Source organism: Glycine soja, chromosome 6 (assembly GCF_004193775.1).
Source record: "Glycine soja cultivar W05 chromosome 6, ASM419377v2, whole genome shotgun sequence".
In the NCBI taxonomy this organism is placed as follows: Eukaryota; Viridiplantae; Streptophyta; class Magnoliopsida; order Fabales; family Fabaceae; genus Glycine; species Glycine soja.
Genome location: NC_041007.1, coordinates 48,233,659 through 48,254,781, shown reverse-complemented (window position 1 = coordinate 48,254,781; position 21,123 = coordinate 48,233,659). Strand labels below are relative to the sequence as shown.

The 21,123-nt window shown below is 34.9% G+C and overlaps 2 protein-coding genes across 4 annotated transcripts; both read left to right on the top strand.

Annotated features, from left to right (window-relative positions):
• The first annotated feature begins 2,275 nt into the window (after window positions 1–2,275).
• LOC114417444 (chloride channel protein CLC-f-like) lies at window positions 2,276–13,234 on the top strand. The gene is made up of 9 exons (XM_028382653.1): window positions 2,276–3,049; window positions 5,445–5,847; window positions 7,569–7,763; window positions 8,448–8,902; window positions 9,539–9,643; window positions 10,737–10,967; window positions 11,114–11,326; window positions 11,726–11,958; window positions 12,733–13,234. The coding sequence occupies exons 1-9, from the start codon at window positions 2,669–2,671 to the stop codon at window positions 12,812–12,814; spliced, it is 2,298 nt and encodes a 765-aa protein (XP_028238454.1). The 5' UTR covers window positions 2,276–2,668; the 3' UTR covers window positions 12,815–13,234.
• A 1,853-nt stretch (window positions 13,235–15,087) lies between these two features.
• Window positions 15,088–20,262, top strand: LOC114417443 (UDP-glycosyltransferase 88F4-like). Of its 3 annotated transcripts, XR_003667739.1 has the most exons (3): window positions 15,088–15,903; window positions 19,320–20,074; window positions 20,102–20,229. XR_003667739.1 is itself a non-coding variant. In XM_028382651.1 (2 exons), exons 1-2 carry the CDS (start codon window positions 15,138–15,140, stop codon window positions 19,997–19,999), a joined length of 1,446 nt encoding a protein of 481 aa, XP_028238452.1. In that variant the 5' UTR covers window positions 15,088–15,137; the 3' UTR covers window positions 20,000–20,262. The 3 variants fall into 3 exon arrangements, 2 of the variants coding, with proteins under 2 accessions (XP_028238452.1, XP_028238453.1); XM_028382651.1 differs by having other exon boundaries at window positions 19,320–20,262; XM_028382652.1 differs by lacking the exon at window positions 15,088–15,903 and adding an exon at window positions 18,062–18,895 and having other exon boundaries at window positions 19,320–20,262.
• The last annotated feature ends 861 nt before the right edge of the window (window positions 20,263–21,123 follow it).

Below are 21,123 nucleotides of genomic sequence, written 5' to 3'. Positions count from 1 at the left end.
TTCTTCCATCACAAATCTAACTAGTGCCCCTAAATAAGGGCTTAACAAATCTTTTGGGACCTTCAAGCCGATGAAGGCATCCCAATACATCACATTAGCCGAGCTATCTTGATCTACTAAGATATGTTGAATATTGAATCCCATCATCGCTACAAAAATGACAACAACATCATTGTCATGTGGTGAGACTCCTTTAAAGTCTACATCAACGAATATAATGTCGGGCGTAGATCGAGGAGGTTGGAACGACACAGTCATGACCGATCGAGCATAACACTTTCTTGCTAAAGAAATTGCTCTTCCTCCTTAAAAACACAAGCTATAGTATTGTAATCATCACAAATTACCTGTTCGTGATTGAAAGTTGATGTCGAACCCGGTGTTGGGGGTGGTGAAGGTGGATCTCTCTTGTCAGCCTTATCCCTTTCTTTTATGTTTCGATGGTTTTTTTTTTGTGTGCATATTTGGCTAACAACCCAATTTTGATCAGATATTCGATTTTCTCAATCTGGGCAAAACTCTTTTTAGTTTCATGCTCATTTGTCTTGTGAAACTTACACCACTTAGATCGGTCAAGGCCTAGTTGTCGTTCGGTGGAAGCTAGATACTGGATCAAGTTTGCATTGTACACCTCCTTCAAAATATATTGTTTATGAACAGTCAATGGTATCGGGCCAAGGATTTCATCTCATCCTCCTCCATTGTTACGCCTTGGACCATGACTAATTGCCCTTTTGCTTCAATTACTTGGAGGCTTCAAAAACTCCTTCCAGTAAGGCTTGGAACTAGATGCTAGTTGAGGTCAGTAGATCCATCAAAGGGTGGCAACTTCGAGATCAGAATGTTCACTAGAATCTTTATATTCAATACGACCACCTTGAAAGGGGTTTAAATCCCTTGGTTGTTCCTCTGCGACCCCTTCCAAAAGTCTGAGATTGCTTGCTTGGACCTCGAGGGATGCCTAAGCTTGATCAACCCTCAATTGCATCTTCAGGTTTTGTTGTCGTAGTGTGTCATTGGCCTATAGAGCTTCACCAACCACCTTCATTGCTTCTACATTCTCCCTCCTAGCTTTTGCATTTTCTCTCCTCATGTCCTCCATCTGCACCATTATCTGTTCCATTGTCAAGGGATCTCCGCCATCATTCCCCAAAGTGGATGTCACTTTCATGGTGTGCCTCACCATCAACAATGAAAGAAACAAGGTGAAATAGAAAGGGTGACATGAAGTGTTTCACTATGTCTCATGGTGGATGCCAAAATGTTCTTATAGCTAGATCATGCCTCAGAGTAAGGATACTTAGTACAAGAGCATTCAAGTGTAAAATGTAACATGTCTTACTAGGTCAAGTGTTGGAGCTTATATGGGGGGTGCACCACAACTGAACCATCTAATCTTCCCGGGCATGTATCTATCATATCTGATCTAACTGAACAATCCGATATTCCTGGGTGTAAATCACGAACGGTTGCGGATGCTTGTATGCTAAAGGTCTAATGACTGTTCGACAAAACATTTGCCTACAAATATAAACACAACTAATTGGATTCCGAGCACTTAACTTAAATGGCAGGCCAACCGAAAGCTCAACTAAGTGTGAGACTAATCGAGGGGATTAAGGGGGTACACAACCTTGTAGTCTCAAGTGCGGAAACACAAAAAGACTAAAGCTTATAAATTGATCAACTAATAATCAAGAGAATACACAACCTTACAATCTGAAATACGAAAACAAGAAGATGAATCAACCAGCTAATAATAAAGGGGTACATTTAATAAAATTCTCAAGACTAATTTGTTATTATTTGACTCCCAGGCGTCTCTCTAAATTTTTAAATAATAAAATAAATAAAAGTTAAATACAATAAATAAAATAAAAAACTAATAATATAAAAATAGTGGAAAATTAATATAGGTTAAAAGAAAAATTTAAAATTCAAAAAATAATTTAAGAATAAAATTGTCTAATAATAAAATGTCAACAATGTAATAATTCTCATTAATATAATTATAGATGATTGATGATTAACAAACTGCCCAATTTCAATGGAAGTTGATTTTTTTTAGTTGAAGGATCTAGTCTTTAATCGGTGATCACATAGTGTCTAACTAGGAAATAAAACTGCCATAAACAACTTTTTCTTTGTATATCTATTAAAATCTAATTAAATTAAATTCTACAACAATTCTTATCCTAATTTTTTTTGTATAACAATATTTTAGATGGCCGTGAATTATTATAAATTAAAAAAAAAAGAGGGGACGTAGTTTTCAACTTTGATGAGAACACGCTTTCTGGGTCTGTGAGAAGAACGCACCACAGACAGAGAAGGTTTGTGAGAAGTAAAGAAGACGCAAACAGTGCTTTGATTTTGATTGGATAAAAGGAACAAATAAACAAAGTTATATTGGAAACGTGCCTAACGCTACTTCTTCGCCACATGCAACAGTGACGCCACGTCACCGCAAGATCCATTCGTTTGGAATCATCGTTCCACCCACCTTGGTTCCATCCATCTTCAAAAAGCAAAGAATTTGAGTAATGGGTTTTGAAATTCAAGTAATTTGAGTCGTGGGTTTTGAAATTCACGCGATTTGGGACGTGAGTTTTTGAAATTCGAGGCCATTTGGTTGATGGGTTTGGGAGGAATCTGAGGAAAATTTTCAATGTCGGAGAGCGATCAGCGTCGTCTTCTCGGGGCTTCCGAGGATGACGTGGAGTCTGGAGGGTCGGAATTGGCTTTGGCGGTCGTCAATGGCAGCAGTGGCAACAACAACAACAACAACAAAGGTTTTAGGGATTTGTTAAGGTTGTCGGGTCACCGACACAGTTTGAAGCGCATTGAGAAAGAAGAAGATAGAGATAGAGACAGGGATAGGGGTATAGATAGAGATAGAAGAGATCAAAATCGGCATCTCCACGATGTGGATCTTGATTCTTCTGTTGATGTGCTTGGGGACAGTGCACCTCCTGAATGGGCGTTGCTTCTTATTGGTTGCCTCATTGGACTCACCACTGGGCTATTTGTGGCACTTTTCAATAAAGGGGTATGCCGAATTTTCATTCTTTTTTTTTGTTAATCTCTAACTCTCAGTAGTTTTTGTCTTATAGATCACATGGAGGATTGTCCAATTTGTAGTTACCGAGGTTTTAAATTGCGGTTTCATTGCGATCCTTGATGTTGTAGACAAATGTGGCTGCAACTGCAGTTGCTAAGAGTCCGAAAACCTTGACGTTGTGGTCAAAATCTCGGTTGAGAAACCTTGATAGTTACATGATTTTCTCAATATCCTTGTGAATGGCGTACTGAATTTGCCATAGTAGTGTAGTACTTAGTGCATATTGGATTCTCTTTAAAGGAAGTCTTCTACTAGGATGTGTTTAGGACAATTGCGAAAATTAGATTATTTCAGTAAAGGTTTATAATGTCTATGCATTTTTTTTTATCAGCAAAGATAATTTATATTGATAATGAAGTACCAGAGGTACTAAGGGTACAAATTAGCATGAAACATCAGTGAACTGGTTCCAAACTCAGACTTTAGTCAGTCTCGATGGGAACCAGAAACTAAGAAAATACAGTATGTGATTACTGCCATTGCAGCTACTTATATTCCCCCCCACTATTAAACAAAAGCTGATGATAAATGTCTATGCATTGACAGCGTAAAACTGTTATACACTATCATCCAATCATAAATTTCCGTTTAAATTACTTTAAGATAATTATTTTAAAAGTCAACAAACTTACCATACCTGGGTTGTGATTGGATGACTGTTTAAAACTTTTTATATTGTCCGTGTATAAATAGAAACAGTTTTTGTTTAGGTAAGTTTGTTGGAAAGTGATTTAAGATATAAAAAGTGATGAGCTGGGTACTTACAAGAACGACATACCGTACTATGGGCTTGGTAACTACTACAGTTCCAATTAGTGGAGGCAAAGGGAGACCTATAGAATCTATTGGCCAAACCACTAGGAAGGACTTAGAGATCTATAGTTTGTCCGCAAACATGATTTATGACTGAGGTAAATGGTGCCATTTGATTTATGTAGCCAACTCCATTCATTGGTAAAAGGCTTGATGCTAATGTTGTTTTTAATCTCTTGCTAAAGAATTTTTTTGAGTTGCTTTGCTATAGTGGATTTCAACTTCTTTGCACTGGTTGCCTATAGTGGATTTACGAATGAACATCATGCTGTCATTTGATTCATGTACCATTGGTGAAAGTATTGACTATTGATGGTTGTTATGGTTAATCTCTCACTAAATAACATTTCTTTAGTTGCTTGCTATACTGGATTTCAACTTGTTCTTAGCCCTGGTTGGGCTTTGTTGATGTGTTTCTTATACAAGTTCATATAATGGAGGCAAGATGTTCAGATTCTAAAACGAAAATGTGTTTGTCGTGTATGAAATGTGTGTTATGTGAACATTGATCTCAATGGACAGGAACAAAAACATACTATAATATAATGTTAGGAGAAAGAGTTAGTAATAGTTGAGTTTCGATGACCCAGATCTTGTTTAAATTGTTTGCAAATTGTAATATTATGAGTAATCAGATGACATGTATTCATGTTGTCTGCTATTTTATATGTTTTTTAATTGGACTGGCCACTGGTGTAGAGCTCTTGAAGTACATGACAATTTCTCTAATGTTAAAACATAGAAGTGAAGTTAGTACTGTCTTAAATGTTAAAAAGTAGTAGGGCTGGTTTAAGAATTAGACAGCCCCATAATTTATGCTTGTGGCAATTTCTTCTCATGTGCTTTGTTGGTCTGCCTCTTCATTGGTATTAGGAAAAACGGCATAAATCATAACTGACTGAAATGATTACAAATTCTCTTTTTTATACTAATCTTGTTGGCAGCTATAAGTCCTTTTGTGGCTGTTCTCTTTTTTTTATTGCTTCTATTGTTTAGTCGCATTTTAGTTGGTTTGGCATGTGTGGAGAAGACTTACACAAGTGCAGTAAGGAGAGTACATCAGATGGAGGCTATCCTAGTGGTTTGAGGCAGAGGGAGACTAATAAAAAATTTAGGAGAAACAATCAAGGATTTAGAACTCAATAATTTGTCTGTAGACATTTTTTACAATGGAACATTATGATATCATTTGATCCATGTAGACCTAGTGGGAAAAGGCTTGCTTGTAGTTGTGTGTGTATATATATATATATATATATATATATATATATATATATTTTCTTTTAATGTTGTCTGGTAAGAACTTGGGCATTTATAAATTATTCTGTCGTGCTTGGCAAGCCGTCTTTGATACTTGTCTTTTGTCTGTTTCTTTGTTATACAGTGAAAACTAAAATCATTTGGTTTTGGGCTATCTGGTTATGCATATTCTATTTTTTATGTAAGGATCTTTGCCAAACCCGATGAGGAAGATGATTTATCTGATATATAATGAAATGTGGTCATCTAGGTGCATGTAATACATGAATGGGTATGGGCTGGTACTCCAGTTGAAGGTGCTGCCTGGCTTCGTATTCAGAGATTGGCTGATACATGGCATCGAATCCTTTTAATACCTGTCACTGGAGGAGTCATTGTTGGCATGATGTGTGGTTTACTGGAAATACTGGACCAAATAAAGCAATCCACTTCCTCTCAAACACAAGGATTTGATTTTCTTGCAGGAATCTTTCCAACAATAAAGGCTATCCAGGCTGCAGTTACTTTAGGTACTGGGTGTTCATTGGGTCCTGAAGGTCCTAGTGTTGATATTGGGAAGTCATGTGCCAATGGATTCTCACTAATGATGGAACACGACAGAGAAAGGAAAATAGCACTTGTTGCGGCTGGTGCAGCAGCTGGTATTTCTTCAGGTAGCTGGCAATATTGTCAAAGTCACTTTTTAAAACTCAATTTTATGTTTATTCATTTCATATTATGGTCATTTAAACCTAGTTGAAAGTTTTAATGGTGATTTAACCAATGAGAAATTAGTAAAAAAGTTGTTTATTGGTTTACCATATGCCTGCCATGTTGTACTCATTGTAGATTTTCCAAAATTAAAATATCCTAGTATACATGATGTGCTATTTGTTTTCTACTTTCTTTTCATAAAAGAAGAATGATGCAGAACTGCTATATCTTGACACCATAGCTGAAAATAACCTGGCTACAGGACTGCTATTCTTCACAGGACAGTATCTCCTATCTGATAAGCACCCAAACACTTGGGGAACCCTCCCTTAAAAGTTAGCTATTAAGGGGGGAGAACCAGACCACTTAGGTACTCCACTGAGCATCCCATACTACTCGATGTGGGACTTAGACACCCCATAATACCCACAACCCTATCATAGCATTGCCCTTGAGAGCTGACGTCTTGGTGGCTGCACTCTATGATGCTTCACTCAGCCTTTCTGGTCAGACCTTCCGTAAGTAGCCCTTTCGGAGACATTGACAACCAGCTCTCAACCTGCCCTTGAGATTTTTCACTTTTTTTTTAATAAAAGAAACTTTTAATCAAGGAAAAAGAGAAAGTACTGTTGAGAAGTTTGAAACATCCCCTGAAAGAAACAAGAAAAATAATTATGTCGAGAGAAAACTAAATATGACAAAGTACTCCAATCCCTTGAAAATATGACAAAGAATCCTCTTGAAAATGACCGTTGGCTGAGTTTAGGGGCTAAGAAAACCACCCGTATCCCATAAGGCTTTGCTTATTTTAAAGGAGGGAAATAATATACCAAAGAAACTTTGTACTATATTCTGTGGCACCCACACCTTTTACACTCTACTCTAATTAAAAAAAAATCTTCTATTTCTCTCCTCTAAACCAAACACACCCTAAAAGAGGCAGAAGATTTTTTGGTTGTAGTTTTAGTTTCTTTTCAATTTTTTAGTTATAGCTTAACTCTGCTCTCTATATAATATCCTGTTGCAAAAGGACAGGGTCAGACAAGCAAAGAAACTTGGGGTTGCTTATATGATCTATTTTTGCTCCCGCCCCACCTTCTTGTGCCTTAAGAGGATTCGTGATCTATCCTCTGTTCCCTTTCCTGTCTTAAATTATTGTTTTCTAAAAAAACTGTATTGTTGCAGGAGGTGGGGTCCTAATAAGATGTTATCTCATGAGAGATGAATTATTTTTGCTAATAAATTTGTAGCCCTTTGGGCATTTAATTTTGTTGCCAGGTCACAGGAAATAAGTTGAACAAATCATTATAAATTTTTATTGAGCAGTAAGTTTACACGCATACTTTTTAGTAGCTTCTTTTTGCTTTTTTAATGGAGCTCCAGATTAAATATAATAAACTGTTATATATTGTGTTCCAATGTCAGTTCTATAAAATTATGAATAAACCTCATTTGAGTGAATGAAAATTTCTTTCCTATGTGAAGATCAAGTCCCTGTACAGTTTTCTTCTATCTTGTGGCACCTAGCTTTGCTAGAGAGTTAAATCAATCTTTTCTTCCCTTGCTGATCTTGTTTCTTTTTTAAGAGTATGGATTTACTTTGCAGCATCTGGAATCTAGATTATTATGCTTTGGATTTTTAAATGTTGGTTGTTTTAGTTTTCAATTGTCCTCTCTTCAGGCTTCAATGCTCCAGTTGCTGGTTGTTTCTTTGCTATTGAAACTGTGCTGAGGCCTCTTCGTGCAGAGAACTCACCCCCATTTACAACTGCCATGATTATATTGGCTTCTGTTATCTCGTCAACTGTATCTAATGTTTTACAGGGGACCCAATCAGCTTTTACAATACCCGAGTATGATTTGAAATCTGCTGCTGGTACTTTTCCTTAACCTTGTTGCGTATATTATATATGGTTTCGGTTTGTCATCATATTTGCCTTTTCAAATCTGGTATCTCATTTTTTACCCAATGAGAAGGAATTGCTGTACTTTTTCTGCTGAATTTATTGTTGATTGTATTGATGAGGTTAACGACACTTTTTTTTTGGGAGGATTTTGTTGAAAGTACTGCATATATGAATTATGAAAAGTACTTCTGACTTCCCAATTCCACATTTTTTAGTATCCAATCTGTTTTTATATTCAATGTATGTTATGTCTGTCAATGTATCATGTAAATTATAGTAACTAAGAAAATTGTATTGTATTTTTTTTATATTCATAATATGTGGCATAGTTGAGAAACAATTTTCATTATATGTGTCAATTTTCTCTCTCTACAGTCTACACAAAATAGAATGATTTATTTTATTTTTTCCCCATTGTCTTCTAAAATGGTTTATTCAAAGCCTCAGTCCCCTGTTAATCACATTGTATAGATCTGAAACTTTTTTACCTATGCTCCAATGATCTGTTTTAATAGAAAGGCCTAAGAGTTAGTCGCTGGTACATAAGCTCTATTGTCAACCAATATTAATCTTAACTTATTTGTTTTTCAATAGAAGAAAACCTTACCCTGATTCATGTGTTGTCTGATATTTCATCATGATGTTGCATGCAGAGCTACCTTTATACCTGATATTGGGAATGCTATGTGGTGTTATAAGTGTGGCCCTGACTCGTTTGGTTGCTTGGTTCACCAAATTATTTAAGATTATTCAAGATAAGTTTGGCATTCCTACCGTGGTCTGCCCTGCTTTAGGTGGCTTTGGAGCTGGGATCATTGCTCTTAAATATCCTGGAATATTGTATTGGGGTTTCACAAATGTGGAAGAAATTCTACGTACTGGAAAGAGTGCTTCAGCTCCTGGAATATGGCTTCTGGCTCAATTGGTAGCTGCTAAGGTTATTGCAACGGCTCTTTGCAAGGGATCTGGGCTAGTAGGTGGTCTTTATGCACCGAGTTTAATGATAGGTGCCGCAGCTGGTGCTGTATTTGGAGGCTTTTCTGCTGAAGTTATTAATTCAGCAATTCCTGGAAATACTGCTGTTGCTCAGCCCCCAGCATATGCTCTGGTAAGCTGAATTTACTGTAAGAGTATGTTTGGTATGGAAAAGAAAGAGAAAGGAAAGAAACGAGATGGAAAGAAAAGGAGTGGAAAGTAAGATGATTTTTTAGGTTGTTTGGTAAGAAAGAAAAGGAAAGAAAAGTAAAGTGTAGAATAAAAATAATTATTTTTAATTAATAAAAAGTTGACAAATAATATTTTTATTTTTTTAGTTTTATTATTTAAATATTAAAATATTGACACTACAAATCATATTATATATAAATGTTTTTATTTATTACTTTCTTTTTATTCATAAACTATTTATTTATTTATAGTTTATTTTCAATTACATATTCTAATTTCTACACATAAAATTTGCTGCAAAATTCAAAGTTTTGAAAAGCTGCTAGTGTAGGAAGGATTGCTTTATTTTTTTTTTTATGGGTCCCACTCATTTCATTCTTTCCTTTCCTTTTTGTGTTCCAAACTTTGGAAAGAATGAATTTTTACTAGTACTCATTCCTTTTCTATTCCTTCCTTCTATTTTCTTTGGTACCAAACACATCATAAAGTATGTAGGTTACAAAATGTCACTGCTAACAATAATACTGATTTGGTTGATGAAGATTCAGATAGTTACAAGTTAATCTAACTTCTGCAGGTTGGAATGGCTGCTACACTAGCATCTGCTTGTTCTGTTCCTTTGACATCGGTTCTACTTCTTTTTGAGCTGACAAAAGATTATAGGATACTGCTTCCACTCATGGTAATCCTTCAATAGAATTCTCTTACCAAAAAAAGGAAAATTACTGTTTGTTGCATGTGTAGTTTTCTGCTGTTCTAGTAGTTCCTATGACTACCAAAATGAGTTAATTGTAAATATCTTTCTTTTTGGTAGCTGAATTGTTAAAGATGATTGGCTTACTCTGACCATGATTCCTTTGTGTCACTGATGGTTATCCATAATTCTATATATCTGATATTTACACCATGGCAAGAGAAATTGTTTCTTTATGAAGCCATGGCTTTGTTGTATTTTGATCTGGAGTTGAAAGTCAAAGTATATTAACATTTATATCCATGCATTGAAAGAAGAGTTGCATACTTTTCTCTTTCTTCAAGTTCATATGTATATGTGTAGCCATTCTGGTATGCAACAATTGCTTATATAAACAACTCTTTTTAATGCAACCTTCTCTCTTTTTCACGTTAACAACTTTAACCCTACAATTCATTATGATTTATGACAGTTGTTTATTTTTATGCTGCTCCCTCTAAAATTGCTCTCAAATGATCTTGCATGTTTCTTAAACTTAGTGTGGTTGGACATGATCTATTGTCTGTGAAGTGCATTAGCTTTTAATGTGGTTTTGAATTCATAAATTCATTGCATTATTCTCTCTTTCAAAATATCAGTTGCTTTAGGAAGTTTGTTTTGTTACAGTTTATCTGTTGTTTTAGAAAATGAAGGTGGTATTGATTGGTATCTTCACTAAATGGAATGAGAGGGAGCATTAATGGAGTGATGGGTGTTTTGAATATTTTAGCAAAGGATAAATTAGTCAAATGCAGTTAAATTAATCAAGGCTATTTTATAGATTTTTTTAATTCTTGTGTAATTATCTGAAACGGCAGATATTTTAAATCAGAGAAAATACTTTTTTTCAACTACTCCGGCTTTGTAATGCATGTAGAATTTTCTATCAACCAGAACTTGTGGCTTTAATTTTGAACTTCAACCTTCTTGTTTTATTCAGGTTTCCCATCTCCCTTAACTTGCAAATTGTGCATCTTTTTATTGTAGTGAAAATTGCTAATATTTAATGTTCTCATATTTGTCGTGTGAACCTTGCCCTTAGGGAGCTGTTGGATTGGCAATATGGGTACCCTCAGTGACAAACCGGGTGAAGGAGAGTGAGACACCTGATTCAAGTAAATCAGCAAGAGGATACTCTCCAATTTCACATGCCGGATATGATAATGAAGATAACTGGAGACAAGCCAATGATGGGAATGATTTAGAACTCCGTATTGTTGATGGCACTAATCTTGAACCAATTGATAAGGAACTGCTTCTGGACAATCTTCAGGTTGAGAAAAGATTTTTCGCATTTCCTTCTGATGACTGTCATTTCCATCTTCTGATGTTAACTCTGCAGCATGTTGACTTCTTTATCTTGTTTTTTTTTTATCTGTAAACTCTGTTGCCTTTGACACTAATATTTTTGGTTCTCAGGTTTCTCAGGCCATGTCAAAACAATATCTGAAGGTTTTGTCATCTGCAACCCTGAAAGATGCAATAAAATGCATGCATGACAGCCAGCAGAATTGTGTGCTGGTGGTTGATAAAGAAGATTTTCTAGAAGGAATATTGACAGATGGTGACGTTAAAAGGTGTCTGTCCCAGAAGTCTAATGACACTTCGAATGGCGATTCAGGGATTGTGGATGTATGTAGAAAATGCCTGTTATTTATGTATTCAAGAGCCATGTCTGTTTGCAAATTGTTTTAGAACCAGTTGTTTTCCATAATTCATGAAAAAAAAAACAAATTTTTGGCAAGAACTGTATTCGGAAATATTTTTAGCAACAAACTTGACTGAACCAACTGTTTTCAAGATTTTGGTCTAGCAAGAACAGAATTGCTACTACATTTTTTTTTTGGAGTTATAAACTATAATAATGCTTTGATGAATGGATTTTAAATGTACCATTGAGAAAATTCATGTCTGGATCTTCATGCTATACTGCTAGGATAGAATTGTCATTAATTTATTATAATGTCTGTACTTCATTGTTGCCAGTCTTCTATAAATCTCTAATGATAATTCAAATTGGATATTTGACAGGCAAACACATGCCTTGTTTCCTCTGTTTGTACTCGAGGGATGAGCTATCGTGGACGAGAGCGAGGAATCTTAACCTGCTATCCAAATACTAGTTTGGCTATGGCCAAAGAGTTGATGGAGGCCAAGGACATTAAGCAATTACCAGTGGTTAAACGTGGTGTAGATCACAGTAGAGAAATGAAGAGGAGAATTGTTGGTCTTCTTCATTATGATGCACTATGGCAATGTCTCAGGTTTTTCTTAGAATCTGATACTTGTTTATTATACTCTTACACAACACTAAATCTGGGTTTCTCTTTTTCACGTATAAAATGCCTTTTAGCTATGTCCTTTGGATCTTTTATAATACAATGAATACTTTTTTTCCACTGCAAACTAGATTTTGTTTAATTAGTTGAGCACATGGGAATGATGCTCATTTCTTGTCTGTCTAGACTGACTATATTTTGAACAAAAGCTGGTTTTTAAAATTTCTACTTACCCAACTTTTTCCTGATAGTCTTTGATACGTTCGAAGAACTTAAGGAATCAGGCAGATAAGAAATCGATCTTTTAAAGGTTTATAGCCTTTTCTTCTCTGCCACTATTTGTTGAACAACATTATTATAAAAATAGAGCACAATTTTGTATATTTCCTGTGTGAATGTGATTATGTATTCCGACACATTTAATTGCCTAAGTACTGTTACTATTTGTTGAGATATGATAGCGATTTGGGAGATATGATAATATATGATTCTGTTATAATATGGTGAACAGAATCATATCTTAATCTCTACCATATTATAACAGAATCATATCTTAACACAATCTATCTTCTTTCCACATTTTCTTCCTGCTAGTTGGTAGTTGAGTATAATAAATACTTTTCTCTGAAGTCACAATTGTCTTCTAAGTTTTGATCTCATCATTCTGATGGCAATGTCTAAGAACAATTTGTAGCCAAGTAATTATTGTTTCCATTCATATTACCTTTGTTGATATATTTGTCTAATGTCTATGTGCAGGAAAGATATTAATCACAGGCAGACAGCCCATCAAAATAGGACAGATAACAATTTGGCTGTGAAAACAACAAATGGGCACTAATTCTGTAGTCAATCTTTTTTGTTGCTCTTATGAAGGAAATAGTGAGGTTGTAGCAAGAAGCTCCCTTGGTTGCCTTCAAAAGTGAGACTATATAATTCATGTATATTCTAGTGCCAAAATAATGGTTATTGGATAAGGAAGAAAGTATTTCCAACCCCCACAAGTCTAAATCATAACTTGAGATTCTTTTGCATAATTTAGGACACTGCAGCGTGTAAAGTAACTCTTGAGAAGCAAAGGACTACGGAATACGATGGGAAATAGAAAAAAAGGTGTTTAAACACTGAAATTTGTTCCTTTTGTATTTCTATTCTTCCCTCCTCAACATTGGACTTTTTTTTAGGCAAAGCAAAAGCATACTTAATTTCGATACCATTTTATTTTATGAAAATTCTGTTATGCCATGGTTCATCTTGTGAATTTCATCTCCAATACTAATATATTATTATTTTTGAGAATTCAATAGCGAAATATGGTTGATTGAAGCATGTCTTAACTAGTATTTTTACGACACTAATTTACATTTGTTTTAAAACATTTAGAAAAAAAAGACAAGTTATGCATTAATAGATTAAAGCAGTTTTACACATTCATCTAATCAAATAGTACTATATATGATAAATTTGATGACTTTTGCAATCACTAAATTAAAAGTCACACTAATAGTAACTTTTTTATTGGTTTATAGTATAAAAGGTTAAGAAAATAGTTTTATGCACTAGTAATTTTATATAGTCATTCAAGCACAAAACAATATATATAAGTTGATTGACTTTATAATAATTATCTTAAAAGTCATACTAGTGGAGTAGTGGTGATTTCAACTAATTAATAATATAAAACTATGCTGATTCTTGTGTCGATGTTAGAACCTTTTTGATAAGTAGTCTGAAAGTATTTTTCTAAGTGTTCAGCTCACCTAAATTTGGATGACCCTTAAGATTCAACTCATCTAAATTTTCTCATAAAAAATATAATTTAATATGATTTAAAATAAATTTTAACGGTTTAGTTTCACATATTGAAAAATTAATTTTAAGTCCATAATAAATTTTAAATTGAAAAATCTGTTGGTAGTTTAGTATTAAATAAAAAACATATACTAAATTTTAGTTTTTGAATTAATGTTTTAATTGAATTTATTAAATTAAAGATTTTGACTCAATCACATGTTAAACACTTTTAGTTTAACAAAAATGAACCATCAAATTGGTTCCAAGAATCCCATATAAAAAAATGTTTATTAGAATGAAGATAAAAAAAAATTGTCTTTTCAATATTTGACTCAAATTGAAACACATAAAACTCAACAGATTTTCGTCGTCAACAATTTCATGTTGATTAAAGCAATTTTAAAGTGAAATTTGGTTAAAAACACGAAATCAAATCTCGAATTGATTTGATTTAAAAGTTTTGCTAAAAGTAATTTTAGCATAATATTATAATTAATTTCATTTTACTGTAATCAAACATAATTTTGTCAAAGAGAGCTCAACTCTCTCGATCCCAAAGACAATATTAGACCGATGAGAACTATTAATATACTCTTCTAAATATTTTTATTATTAATTGAAACTCATAAAAATTTATAAACCACCATCAAATGATCTTCTATCCAACTTCCGTCTTTGACCAATATTTCGAACTCAAATACTGTCTCACTCACTTAACCAATATTTTCCTCAGCCGTCCCTTTCAAAATGAAAGCTTTGTTAGTTCTCACTACTATTCCCTCCTCTTTCCACATTCCAACCAAACGGTCCAAACCTACCTCCTCCTCCTCATTCAAAACTATTATGTGATTTCAACTTAAACTCATATGTAAATTCAAAATTAATTTTTGAAAATTCGTTAACTTACTTCACATGCATATACAGCAAAAGGAAGGAATAGTGTATAATAGATCAAGGATACTTTTTTGGTGTAGAATAGTAAAACTAAGAATCGAACCTAAGTTCTGGTTTTTTTTATTTCAACTGCAATCCTAGACTGGCGCTAGATGGTTTGAATAATGAATTACATGTTGTGATAAGAAGATAGATATAGAAAAAAATACAAACACTTTCATATATCTCTTTTATCTATTTTTTATTTATTTATAATAATCAATTATTTATCTGAGGGCGAACCCTGGTGCAGCGGTAAAGTTGTGCCTTGGTGACTATGAAAAAATATAGACACCACACATATATAATATATTTATCCTTCGAGAAAATCACTACTCATATAAATTACCCAACCAACAAAATTTAAGACCTTAAGCACATGCAGTTCAAATTTATAAAACAACATTAATTAACTAGCAAGGTTTCACCCACCAAAAATGGAACAAGAAGACACAATAGTGTTGTATCCAGCACCAGGCATAGGCCATATTGTTTCCATGGTTGAACTTGCCAAGCTTCTCCAAACTCACAGTTATTCAATCATAATCCTCCTTTCCACCGGCTTCCTCGACCATCCCTCCGTCGACGCCTATGTCCACCGCATCTCCACCTCCCACCCTTACATCTCCTTCCACCGCCTCCCCCACATCGCCCCCACCACCACCACCACGGTTAGCTTCGCCGCAAAGGGCTTCAACTTCATCAAAAGAAACACCCCCAACGTCGCCACCACCCTCGCCAAAATCTCCAAATCCACCAGCACCACCATAAAAGCCTTCATAACCGACCTCTTTTGCTTCTCTGTCACGGAAACAACTTCCTCAATGGGAATCCCAGTTTACTACTTCTTCGCTTCTGGTGCTGCCGGTCTCGCAATCGTCTCGTACTTCCCGAAACTCCATGAAGAAACGAACGTGTCGTTTAAGGACATGGTCGGGGTGGAAGTGCGTGTGCCGGGTAACGCGCCGCTGAAGGCCGTGAACATGCCGCAACCCATGTTGGACAGGGACGACTCTGCGTACTGGGACATGCTGTATCTGGGCACGCACCTTGGTGAAGCGAGTGGGGTTGTGGTGAACACGTTTCCGGAGCTTGAGCCTCTGGCGGTTAACGCCGTAGCCGGTGGCGCATGCTTTGCAGACGCGAAAGAAGCACCTCCGGTTTTCTACATCGGTCCACTCATCGCTGAACCACAACTATCAGGTCTTGTCCTTTTCGTTGAATAATCAGTTTTCTACGTTCTGAAATATTCTCCCTCATACCATTCAATAGTTAATAATAATCTATGAAGCACGGATATTTCATCCCATTAACATCCCATTGACATGTACAATGTTTAACACGCGTCCGTGTCAATATTTGACACCAACACAACATACATTCGTACAGATATTCACATGTCCGTGTCATGTCCGATGTTTGTGTCAATGATGTTTCATGGATAATAATAAACCCTGTACAAATCGATCACTAGTTCAATTGTAATCACCAAGCCCTCCAAAAGACAATCAAGTCTTAAACTTCACCACAAATTAACATCATGAAATTAATGATAATGAATCGCATTAATTAGGATAATAGCATCTCTTAAAAAGTATGATAGATCGATCGTAGGCACGTTACCATGCACGCACACTCCAATTGTCCAAGAGCTTTAGGCTCAAGAATCAACACATACGAGATGCAAGCCCAAATCAATGAACTAATAAAAGCTAAGAAGAAAAACAAAACACAGACAAATAATAGGATGACATACTCCTCATAAGGACAAGTCCAACCATTCAAATCAAACCATTTAGATTAATTTGATTTTTTTTTTGATTGAATCTGAATCAAATCAATTAAAATCCCACGATGATATGTAGAATCCATAAATTTCAAATTAAAATCAATCAGAACCAAACCATCTATATATCTATTATTGTTTGTTTTTATTGTTTTTTAATACTTAACTTACATACTATTACCACTTTTGAATCTTTTCATTGTGTTGCATTTTAGCTTACTTTTAGAATCAAGGTCTACGTTGAATAATTTTATTTATTTATTTTCTATTATTAATATATAGAGGAAGTTTTAAGATTTAATCAATCAATTAATCATGTGTTTCTTTTTTATATAATTTATGCAATTATTCAGTTGGTATAAGATAATTACATTTAAATATATTGCTTACGTTATTTTATGATAATATTATTTGTCAAATTTAAGATAAAATTATGTTACTTTAAAAAATCAAAATTGTTTTTTATTCTAAATTTTTAGTCGGACATCTAATAATTTAAATCAAACCAATCCATTAATAATTGGATTTGTTTGGTGCGGAGAGAAAAAATTATAAATCCAAACCAATTTGAATTTTATTTTCTCGCAAATCTGAACCATATCAACCATGAACACACCCACACCAAGGCCAACAACTCCCAAAACCCTTTTGGGTAAGAGAGTAAGTCAAAAGAAATGAAGGTATAATTATTTTTTCTCTTTTCTTGTTGTTTGGGTTGAAAATGAAAGAAAACAAATATACTACTTATTTTGTAAAATTTCATTAAACAAAAATGAAATGTATTAAAAAAGAATAAAAATATAAATATGCTCTTAATAATGGGTTAAATCCGTCGACAAGTAAACCTTTTTAATTCACTAAAACGGGTTTAATTGGTTTGTAAATCAACCCTTCAACTTGAATAATTAGCAAAATCTAAACGGGCAAAGAATAAGTGGTTGCGTTGGCCTATTAAATTGTTGTTGTTGAATTTTTTACCGTGTTTGGTTAAATATTTTATTATTTACACCATTTTATGCTCTCTCTATATATATTAGGAATGTTATGCTGTTTTGTAATACATTTATTTAATTTGTAATGATAATTTTTAGAAAATATTTGTATCAGGGCAATTTAATAAGATAACATTTTTGGTAATTAATTGTAAAAACATATTCATCTTTTGATAGATTTATATTTTACTTATGAGAAAAATTATATACACTGTACAAAAATTTATACAATTATTCAATCATGTACAATAACTTTATGGATCAGAAAGTTTCGAGAAAATTTTCATTTTTTTATTTTCTTAAAATAATTTAAATGATAATTTATAATTAGACAACATAATAATACACAAACATCAAGCTCTTTATTTATTTAGTATATTAATTTATAAGTTATCAATCTTTTATATTTGTTATTTTTTCTAAAAAAAATTAAACAGTGAGTCAACTCAATTAGAAAACACGTTCTCATTCCATCCTGCATGAATACCTTCTAATTTTAAATATTTCATAGAAACTTTTCAATTCTTTTATCTCTCTTTTCTTATTAAACCTAAATTTTATTTTATTTTTTCTCCAAGGGAATATTTGATAGGGTGTATCCATCAAACATTTTCCAATATATAAACAAAAACAAGACCATTACCCAACCAAACAAAAATGGAACAAGAAGACACAGTAGTGTTGTATCCAGCCCCAGGCATAGGCCACATTGTATCCATGGTTGAGCTTGCTAAGCTTCTCCAATTACATGCTCATTCAATCACAATTCTTCTCACCACGGGTCTCCTTGACCACCCCTCTATCGACACCTACATACACCGAATCTCCATCTCTCACCCTTCAATCTTCTTCCACCGCCTCCCCCACACATCACTCTCCACCACCACCACCGTGAGCATGGCCGCCAAAGCCTTCAACTTCATCAACATAAACACCCCCAACGTAGCCACCACCCTCACCCAAATCACCAAATCCACCAATATCAAAGCCTTCATAATCGATCTCTTCTGCACCTCCGCAATGGAACCGGCTTCTTCATTGGGAATCCCCGTCTACTACTTCTTCACCTCCGGCGCCGCCGTTCTCTCGCTTTTCTCTTACTTTCCAAAACTCCACCAAGAGACCCACGTGTCGTTTAAGGATATGGTCGGGGTAGAACTGCGCGTGCCGGGCAACGCGCCGCTGAGGGCCGTGAACATGCCGGAGCCAATGTTGAAGAGGGACGACCCTGCTTACTGGGACATGCTGGAGTTCTGCACGCGCCTTCCGGAGGCGCGTGGGATCATCGTGAACTCGTTTGAAGAGCTGGAGCCTGTGGCGGTTGATGCCGTCGCGGACGGCGCGTGCTTTCCAGACGCGAAACGTGTGCCTGGTGTGTACTACATAGGACCACTCATCGCTGAACCCCAACAATCAGGTTTTGTCAATGATCTCGTTCTCGTCTTATGAATTAAATAATTTTGTTCTTCTTCAAAAAGGTTCCTCTTTTTTCCATTCGATACAAAAAATTGTTCTGCATTGATGAATAGAATGGAACATTAATGGACCAAATTAATACACCGTTCTTATAGGATAAGCAGATGAGAAAGATAATTTTCTTTGTCGGTTTGCTCACTTAAGTTATAAGGATCAAGGAGTGTCATTGTTAACTTCTTTTTACTCCAAATATATTATTTGGTATATTTTAGTCCTTGATTTAATTACTTTTTGTTAGTACAATTTAATTTATAAATTAACCAAACTCGTTCCATATTAAGTGTATCTAAACAGTCCTTTGCAAATTTGGTTGATTGAATTCTTAGCTTTGTTTGTAACAAAAGCTTGGTTTCTGTAAAAATCAGATGTAACAACGGAGAGTAAACAATGTTTGTCATGGCTTGATCAACAACCAAGTAGAAGCGTGGTGTACCTGTGTTTTGGAAGCCGTGGATCGTTCTCAGTGTCACAACTGAGAGAAATAGCAAATGGGTTGGAGAAGAGTGGCCACAGTTTCTTATGGGTCGTGAAGAGGCCAACACAAGACGAAAAAACAAAGCAGATTCACGACACAACAACAACAACAACAACAATGGATTTCGATTTGAGTTCGGTGTTGCCAAGTGGGTTCATCGAGAGAACCAAGGACAGGGGCCTGGTGGTGAGCTCGTGGGCCCCACAAGTGGAGGTGCTGAGCCGCGGCTCGGTGGCTGCGTTCGTGAGTCACTGCGGGTGGAACTCGGTGCTGGAAGGGGTGGTTGCCGGGGTGCCAATGGTTGCATGGCCGCTGTACGCGGAGCAGCACGTGAACATGCACGTGATGGTGGGTGAGATGAAGGTGGCTGTTGCGGTGGAGCAAAGGGAAGAAGATGGGTTCGTGAGTGGGGAGGAAGTGGAGAAGAGAGTGAGGGAGGTGATGGAGTCAGAGGAGATTAGGGAGAGGAGTTTGAAGCTGAAAGAGATGGCTTTGGCTGCAGTTGGGGAATTTGGATCCTCTAAAACAGCACTTGCAAATTTGGTTCAATCATGGACTACTCATGTGTAACATTTTTTTTTATCATTAAAAATTGAAAGACCAAAAAAACAAAACAAAAGGCATGATATTTACAATAATTCACGCATATGTCTTGATATTCTGATATATCCTAGTGTTGTAAAACTGCTTTGTGTTCTCAAGTGGGTTTAAACTATGATTACTTGGATTGTAGTTTGTATGTTAGTGGCATTAATAATGTTGAAGTGGTTAATATCATCTTTCTAAATATGTATATCAAATTTGATATAATTTAGATATTCATTATTATATTATTTCTATTTATTTATGGATATTTACTTATATTTTAAATTATATGTTATCTGTTATAAAGTTAATTTACTTTATAAGAATTTTTTCAATTCAATGGGTTAGATTAATTGATTTTATGTTCTACATAAAAATTATCAAGTGGTATGAGTACATAAGTTTGATATTTTGCATAAGAAATTGTAAGTTATATATGAATTCCTAAAAAAATTACAGTTGTTCTTAGAAAATGCAGTTTTATGAGTAACTGTTGTTGAGATACAATTACTCAACAGAAAAAAGTAAGGTTAGAAACTCCCTTTAAAGTTATATATGAATTCCTAATAAAATTACAGTTTTTCTTAGAAAATGAAGTTTTATGAGACACTGTTAAGATACAAAACATACAATTACTCAACAGAAAAAGGTTAGCAACTCCCTTTAAAGTTGTTTTTACGTCCTTGCTTGTTATGTCCCTTCTGTGAGGTAAGTTTTGCATTTGTTTTAAAAGGAAAGAAAATGGGGACTCCCAATTCCTCTTACTTCCTACTTAGTAATATCTACATGCTCTGATAGGTTCAATTTCTAAGTGCATTGTGGTTAGTAATTGATCTGTGGTCTTGCTTATTTTCTTTCATCAGTTTTGACAACTTCTTGTTTGTGGTAAATTTTGCATTTTTTTGAAAATGGAAAACAAAGTAGGATTAATTGTTGGTTGGAGACTCTAGCTAGCTAGCAATGGGTGCGTGGCTTTTCTGGCTATTTAAAAGGCATAAATAATTGACCAATCTACAACCTGAACTTTTGCCTTTCTTTTCCATGGTCTTAACTCTTTAGACTTTGTTTTGTCTTGTCAACTTTGGATAGATGGTGTTGATTGAATGTTG